At 42.6% G+C, this 8,904-nt stretch overlaps 1 protein-coding gene across 1 annotated transcript in view; it reads left to right on the forward strand.

The window, feature by feature from the left end:
• The first annotated feature begins 1,088 nt into the window (after positions 1-1,088).
• LOC128696420 (NACHT and WD repeat domain-containing protein 2) overlaps positions 1,089-8,904 on the forward strand; it is a 68,346-nt gene continuing 60,530 nt past the window's right edge. Inside the window, exons 1-2 of the mRNA XM_070092430.1 lie at positions 1,089-1,616; positions 8,727-8,846. Coding sequence (XP_069948531.1) covers positions 8,744-8,846 — 103 coding nt within the window. The 5' untranslated portion in view covers positions 1,089-1,616; positions 8,727-8,743. The remainder of the gene's footprint in view (positions 1,617-8,726; positions 8,847-8,904) is intronic.

The raw sequence follows: 8,904 nt of genomic DNA on the forward strand, positions 1-8,904 counted from the left end.
GCTCTTTGTCTGTCGCCTGTGACGGTGCTCTTTGTCGCCTGTAACGGTGCACTTTGTCGCCTGTAACGGTGCTCTTTGTCTGTCGCCTGTGACGGTGCTCTTTGTCGCCTGTAACGGTGCTCTTTGTCTGTCGCCTGTGACGGTGCTCTTTGTCTGTCGCCTGTAACGGTGCTTTTTGTCGCCTGTAACGGTGCTCTTTGTCGCCTGTAACGGTGCTCTTTGTCGCCTGTAACGGTGCTCTTTGTCTGTCGCCTGTAACGGTGCTCTTTGTCTGTCGCCTGTAACGGTGCTCTTTGTCGCCTGTAACGGTGCTCTTTGTCGCCTGTAACGGTGCTCTTTGTCTGTCGCCTGTAACGGTGCTCTTTGTCTGTCGCCTGTAACGGTGCTCTTTGTCTGTCGCCTGTAACGGTGATCTTTGTCTGTCGCCTGTAACGGTGCTCTTTGTCTGTCGCCTGTAACGGTGCTCTTTGTCTGTCGCCTGTAACGGTGCTCTTTGTCTGTCCCCTGTGACGGTGCTCTTTGTCTGTCGCCTGTGACGGTGCTCTTTGTCTGTCGCCTGTGACGGTGCTCTTTGTCTGTCGCCTGTGACGGTGCTCTTTGTCTGTCGCCTGTGACGGTGCTCTTTGTCTGTCGCCTGTGACGGTGCTCTTTGTCTGTCGCCTGTGACGGTGCTCTTTGTCTGTCGCCTGTGACGGTGCTCTTTGTCTGTCGCCTGTGACGGTGCTCTTTGTCTGTCGCCTGTGACGGTGCTCTTTGTCTGTCGCCTGTGACGGTGCTCTTTGATGTCAGCTAGGACTGTATAACATGTACATGTACTTGTAGTAAATAAAGATATTATTATTATTATTATTATTATTATTATTATTATTATTATTATTATTATTATTATTATTGTTATTATTTTTATTATTATTATTATTATTATTATTATTATTATTATTATTGTAATACGAGAAAACTCTAGAGGTGTAAGTTTGTCTGAGAAATAGGATGTAACAATGTTTGATTTAAGGCAGGGGAGGTTAGTTTTTAGGAAAGAGAATTTAGCTTCAATTTCCTGGATCAAGAGCCCTTCACCGGCATCAAGGCACCCCCACCAGAGGGTTTACTAAACAATTAAAGAATATTTAAGAAGACAAGCGTGGACATCATGTGTATGGTCCTTGTGGCGTCTCGTTGCCATGACAACGTATATGCAATACACAACAACTACGTTACCAGACGTAGGATCAATTTACATTATATAATTTTCATTGTATATAGACAAAATAGCCATAAACAACGATTGGAAAAATTCTAATGTCGATGTTCACAGCGTTACTGAAGTGACTATCATGTTTCCGAGACGCAGTTGAGGAATTTGTTGGGTGCAAGATGGTGGTGCATGGTAGGCTGGTGCAGGGTGGTCATTATAGTAATATGTGAGTCAGTAGGAGCAACGTGATGGTGGGTGATGGTGTTGATGCTCACTTGCCTGCCCTCACTACCTCGCTCACACTAAGGGTCACCCAGCATCATCATGACCTGAGATGACCTCGTAGTCCGCTGGTCTACGTCGCGTGGCTCACATTTCTACTCCAACCAGTTGGCTTCTATTTAGTCTACCGTTAAAACAGGTAAAATAGGCCTAATTGACGTTATAACAGATGTAATAAGCCTACCTGATGTATTTTACGCTTAATTTTATTATAAGTTTTCAATTTGGAAATGTATAGCCAGAAAAGTCAATGATTATAAGTATCATTTTGTGCATATGTCAACGAGAACTCAACCACATAGCAAGATGGATTGCATGGGTGAGTTATATCAGGCGGATGACAAAATGCATTACTAGTATAGAACGATATATGAGAGTGGTTATTTACATTGCTATGTTAATAATAAGATGTGGCAGTTGTCTTGTATTTAATCTCTTAGTAGAGATTTATATTTGATATGAGCTGCCGTACTGTGTTGGAGTGAGATATTACTTGAGGGATATACGAAGGATGTTTTCGGGGGTCAACGCCCCCCGAATCCCGGTCCTAGACCTGGTGGACGATCAGGGTTAACATTTGAACTAATACGAAGTTTATGTTACAAATCACACAGTGATTTGTGAGTTATTGAAGCCGACGTAATATTGTACTCACCTAATTGTGGTTGCAGGGGTCGAGACTCAGCTCCTGGCCCCGCCTCTTCACTGATCGCTACTAGGTCCTCTCCCTCTCTGCTTCCTGAGCTTTGTCATACCTCTTCTTAAAACTATGTATGGTTCCTGCCTCCACTACTTCACTTGCTAGGCTATTCCACTTCCTGACGACTCCGTGACTGAAGAAATACTTCCTAACATCCCTCTGACTCGTCTGAGTCTTCAGCTTCCAACTGTGACCCCTTGTTTCTGTGTCCCCTCTCTGGAACATCCTATCTCTGTCCACCTTGTCTATTCCCCACAGTATCTTGTATGTCGTTATCATGTCTCCCCTGACGTGTGTGTGGTGTGTGTGTGTGTGTGTGTGTGTGTGTGTGTGTGTGTGGGTGTGTGTGTGTGTGTGTGTGTGTGTGTGTGTGTGTATGTGTGTGTGTTGTCATCCATGTATATTTTCTAGCTAATATAATATATTATTTAGGGAAAACTCATTTATTCTGATACAGAGTAGATTATTATTATTATTATTATTATTATTATTATTATTATTATTATTATTATTATTATTATTATTATTATTATTATCATTATTATTATTATATTCACTCTTCAGGTAAAACCCGTTTGCATCATTCAGCTCTAGGGAATAGGAATTAATTAGGCTTGATACATGTAAAGGGAAGGTACCTTCAATTCCTTGGATGAAAAGCCCTTCACCAGGGTGTCAAGATACCTCTCTGAAGGGAAGGAATGACAGAGGACCCAGGACACTGCCTTCTGGCACACCAGTGTTCATGACTAGAAGTGAGGGAGCAGTGACTTGAACAGTGACACTTTTGTAGCTGTCTCTGAGGTGACACATGATACAAATGACTGTGTCACCTCTTAGCCCATTGTAACCTAGTTTATAATGAAAGACGAATAAGACATGTGTAGTTTTCAGGTATGTTTACTGTGGAGACGTTTCGCTCACTAGTGGCTTTATCAGTCCAATACACAGAATAACACTGGAGACAGTGGAAGGCATGACAACCCTCAGAACTGATGAATCTGTTTGAGGCAGCAGAGGGCATGAAGTAGTCTGAGGTGATCAGTCCTCAGCCTTGAAGGAGGTGTTCAGGTCATCAGTCTTGACGAATTTTTATGATTACAATAAGTTAGGAAGCTGGAAAGAAAGATGTGTGGGAAGGAAGGAAGGAAGGAAGGAGGAGCTAAGGGAGGGCGAATGAAGGCAATTAAAAGAGAAAAAACAATGATAAAAGGGTTCTTCTTTTACCTCTTCTTCCTGCTATTATTATTATTATTATTATTATTTTTATTATTATTATTATTATTATTATTATTATTATTATTATTATTATTATTATTATTATTATTATTATTATTATTATTATTATTATTATTATTATTAGAGAAGTGAATATTATCAACTTCACTGAACTTTGTACAATATAGAGAAAAACTAACAGTGAATGAATCACTTGGTGAATTAACTACCCAATCACACTGGGAATATGCAGAACGCTGAACCCAGAACTAGTCTGCGGTGTTATGACGCCAAGGTACACTGAAGGTCTGCTGGACACAGGACAATACACTAGTCTGCGGTCTTATGACGCCAAGGTACACTGAAGGTCTGCTGGACACAGGACAATACACTAGTCTGCGGTGTTATGACGCCAAGGTACACTGAAGGTCTGCTGGACACAGGACAATACACTAGTCTGCGGTGTTATGACGCCAAGGTACACTGAAGGTCTGCTGGACACAGGACAATACACTAGTCTGCGGTGTTATGACGCCAAGGTACACTGAAGGTCTGCTGGACACAGGACAATACACTAGTCTGCGGTGTTATGACGCCAAGGTACACTGAAGGTCTGCTGGACACAGGACAATACACTAGTCTGCGGTGTTATGACGCCAAGGTACACTGAAGGTCTGCTGGACACAGGACAGTACACTAGTCTGCGGTGTTATGACGCCAAGGTACACTGAAGGTCTGCTGGACACAGGACAGTACACTAGTCTGCGGCCCTATGAAAGCAGGTCAAGGTGTTCAGTGAAAACACGAGAAAAGACATAAGTCAAGGGTAAATAATCATTTAAGGGGAGGGAGGGAAAAGGGTGCCTTCATGCTGGCAAAGGGTTTCTGATTGAAGGTATTAGAACTACCGTCCTCTTAGATCAAGCTTGATTACCTCCCATTCCCCTGATGCGGTGTTCATTGCTGGTTTAGAACTTCCACATGATTATAATTAAGGCCTAATGAGTGTAGAGATTGAGAGTGACACACATGCCATTAACAAAATATTTATTGAGGATAAGTTTTACCCACCAGGTGCGAAACGTTTCCTCAATAAATGTCTTGATAATCGCATACGTAGTTTTTTTCACATACATGTGAGTGAATCACCAAGTGTGACGTGAGAATGAGAGGATGTCTGGAGGAAGCAAATGTGATGCTTCACGCTGACTCACGTTCGCACCATTTCACTATTCTGTCAACAGTGACAAAATGAAATGGTCTATATGTAGTTCTAGTTAGTTAAGTGGCTTAATCAACTCCATCCGGGTGAAATATCGGGGGTTCACTTGTGAACACTGCCTGAACATACTCTGAAAAGATGCCGAATCCTGGAATGATGTTAATGTGTTTAGTTAGGATGATTAACTGATATATCATAAAAACACTGTCAGTCATCGAGTCAGAGCTGCATGTTACTACCAGTATATCTGACCGGCAGAGCAGCCTTGACTGCTACCTCTGAGCTGTACACTTCCAAGTTTGGCCATTAATATCGTCTTCACCATTACCAGAGGTTTGTAAGTGACGATTTCTGAGCACTGTAACACAGCCAGGCGCAACACGGGGTCTTGCTACGGCCATTGTTGGTCATTAAGGTAGTGCCATCCATAACACCAGATACTTCTAGATTATTACTAAATTTACGGGGAAGCGCCATGGCAGTTACAGTTCATACATCGCCTTGGAATGGGAGATCATCAACTTTAATCCGGTCCCCTTGAAGATAGATGCTTGTGAAGGTACTTCATATCTACAGTTTGTTTCATAAGAGAAGTTTGTGCGTCTCTTTCCCGAGTGATAGTGGTAGCTATTGCATGGTGGATATGCATGACTGGTGCAGACGACGTTGACTGTTGCATGAATCCCGTGTATGTGTGCGCTCGCACGATCTGACCTGTGGCAACACACGCATCCGCGTCAAAATTAATATATTGGACCAACGTCCTTGACCCCTTCCCTCTCCCTACCCAGATTTTTCTCCCCTTGATGTAATGTAATTTGGAGGTATATCAAATTATGTCTTGTTTTTTCCTTGACGTGACATGAAGTACGGACCATCCATGATCAGGGTGAAGCAAGATAAATTTGATTGTGTCTTCTTTTACTGATCGTTAGTTTACCTGGAGAGGGTTTCGGGGGTCAATGCCCCCGCGGCCCGGTCTGAGAACAGGCCTCATGGTAGATCAGGGTCTGATCAACCAGGCTGTTACTGCTGGCCGCACGCAAGCTGACGTACGAACCACAGCCCGGTTAGTGTTGAGTTGAACATATTCACTAAATATTCACAAGTAAGAGAGGAACGTTACAGCAACGTTTCGGTCTACCCTGGACCATTGTGACTTGACAGTGGTCCAGGGTAGACCGAAACATATTTTACTCTTGCAAATTCACGTGTTGCTTTTATAAGCTGTGGACTTCTACTTTAATCTGAATGTAATCTGCTGTCCAGGATTTTTTTTTTCTATTTAAACTTTCAAAATCAAGGGCACCCCCTTAGACAGGGTGGGGGTGTATCTACCAACTGACGTTGTGTTACGTATAGTGAACTACACCACCTCATCCGCGTCGAACATCATAATACGGAATCCTAATATCCAACTCGGAACTAATGATAAGGATATCAGGCTCAGATCTCAAGAACGCATAGTGAATCTGCATATATATATATATATATATATATATATATATATATATATATATATATATATATATATATATATATATATATATATATATATATATATATATATACACACATACGTAGTACAGTAGATTAGCGACTATTAAGGCAGACGTCCGAGCACTTGCTCTCACGTAATCCCTGACACATGGAGAAGGATTATCGAGCTGTCTTGAAAGACAAGGTAGCTGCCTCGCCTCAGCACATGATGTAATCAGGGGAGGGGTTGTGGGGTGAGAACGTTCTAGCTTGGAGAGAGAGGAAGGGAAGTTGGGGTGCCTAGCAGAACCCTTTAAGGGGATTACCTGCTCTTCCCTAGCTGGCGCGTCCTTCAACAACAGCAAGTGGGGGTTGTGTGGGGGAGTGAGATGTGGGGAGGTTGTCTGACACTAGCGATGTCTATCCTTGACATGACAGCCTTTTCTTAACAACTGCCTTTGCAGGCATCCACCTCCCTTGCAAGGACATCAGACACACAACAACCTTGAAAAGGTGCGTCATTGTACTCACGTCTTGACTCTCTGTAGACACTGTGTGAAGAAAATACACATTATATATGAGTTGTTGAGTGCAGCGTGCTGCTGTTGACTTACCACTGTGTCCCGTGAAACAACTGTTATCCAAACAACTTCGCATCAATCACAAAATACTTGAGGGAAGCATTAGAGGGCGACTGTGTGACCGCCGCCGGAACATCGATTGTCTGGAAAATTGCTTCATGGTGTCTGGACTAGCGTAATTTGTTAGCATTCTCTCTCTCTCTCTCTCCCTGTTTCTACCCTAATTTACACCTGGCTCATGAATGTAGTTTTCCACTTTTTTCTACTTGTACCATGGACTTACACGTAATATAAGCTTGTAACACACGCAAGCAAAACACACACACACACACACACACACACACACACACACACACACTTCTAACGAGAGATTGACACAATAACTTATTCTAAGAATTTTCCTAAGCGAAATCTAATTTCCTGCCTTAATGTTTGCTTATTACTGAAAAGTGCAGGCGAATCTATTTTTACCCCCCTCACAGTTTTTCGATTATAAGTGCGGTGTTTTCTTTTCCAGGTACGTGTTCTGGAATGTGTATGTATGTGTGTTATTTTTGCTTGAGTTGATGGTGCGTGTTTGCGCGGTAATACCCCGTGATTTGTCATAAATGTGTGTGTGTGTGTGTGTGTGTTTGTTTCATGACGAGAGGTCTAGTAGGAGGGGAGTCCATTAGTTGTGTTGACGGAGAATGTTAAGTCTGTCATTACCGCTCACCCTGACCTGGTGTCTTACCCTTCCATGCTGTCTAGCCACCTCATTCTACGTATAATAATGCATTTCTGTCTGTCTGCCTGTCCGTCTGTCTGTCTGTCTGTTTGTCTGTTTGTCTGCCTGTCTCTGTGGGTATGTGGAAGGTCTCAGGTTCGGTACCCGAGGCTTGGCTAGATGTACTACCATGTTCCCCAGCATTAAATAGCTATTCAGGTGTTAAAGTTTGTAGGTGGCTTCTTAGCAGAGGGCCCCAGTGGACCATTTACTTTGTAAATGGTCCACTGGGGTCCGACTTAGACCATTTACTTTATAAATGGTCTAAGTCGGACCAAAACGTCGTGGTAAGCTCCTCTCTCCTACGTTCGGGTTATCTGTTTATTGTTCCAGTCACGGTATTGTGCCTTTGTGTTTTTTATTGGGTTATCCTGGGTTAATAACTTTCCTGGGTTAAATAATCCTCGAGATATTTTCACTGTTATGTATATTCTTGGATCTTTCTGTCTGTAACGTATTGTCTGTACATCTGGTATTTTTCCTGGCATTTTTATTCATAATTGTGAGCGGCGTTCCACATGCGTCACCTTTGGACCCTTTGTCCATAGTCGATACAAATTGCTATGTAGTGCTGAGGACACAAAAAATAGGCCGAGAAATAAATTCTGATGTTACCGGAGATCATTTTATACAATGATAATAAATTCGGCCGGAAAAATAATCGGATGTTAGTTTTAGAAAACTGTCCACTCACAGGTATTGCTGGTGCCACAAAACACCTAATTTACCAGTACTGGAGCTTCATGGGGTGATTAACATATGTTAAGGGTGTAGTTATTAACACATGTTAACGTTGTAGTTAAAAAGGTGACAAAAGTCCCAATACTAGGGTAAGAATTTAAACTAAATACTGAACTCTGGCTCTTAATCACTCCCGGTTAAAAAAATTTATATTGGAGTATTGGAGTTGTGGGTATCAATTTATTTTTAAGCGCTCAACCAATGTGGGTCGTTCGGCGCAAAATGTAGTGGATGCTTGATCCTCCGTTTGCTGAGCGCCAGACAGACGCACTTCCTATTTGCAGTCACCAAAACAACAGAACTTAAGTGTATTTAATATGGCTAACAGATAGCTTGGCTTCTTATCAAGAATTATGAGTAAGAGAACTTAAAGGAGGGCGCCTCGATGTTGAGATGAGGAATATGAGCTGCCTTCCTATTCCTTAGATCATATCTGATTGCATCCTATTCTTCAAGCGCTTTAAGTCCCTTCCGTGTTTAGTGCTTCCTTATGAATATGATATTAAGTGAGAGAAGTGATTATGTTGTGTTGTTATCCGTAGAGAGGGGTGAGGGAGGGATGGATGATCGTACGGTAGACAAGATCTTCTCCGGCAGCCTGGAGACACTACCACCCGTCAGCTCCAAGGTGTGTCGTATCTTCACCTCCTCCACCTTTACAGGTATGTCCCCTTCTGCCCTAAACAACCTCCACAGCCTCTCCGTCTCTCCCTCCACTTT

The sequence above is a fragment of the Cherax quadricarinatus genome, chromosome 39 (assembly GCF_038502225.1).
Source record: "Cherax quadricarinatus isolate ZL_2023a chromosome 39, ASM3850222v1, whole genome shotgun sequence".
Classification (NCBI taxonomy): Eukaryota; Metazoa; Arthropoda; class Malacostraca; order Decapoda; family Parastacidae; genus Cherax; species Cherax quadricarinatus.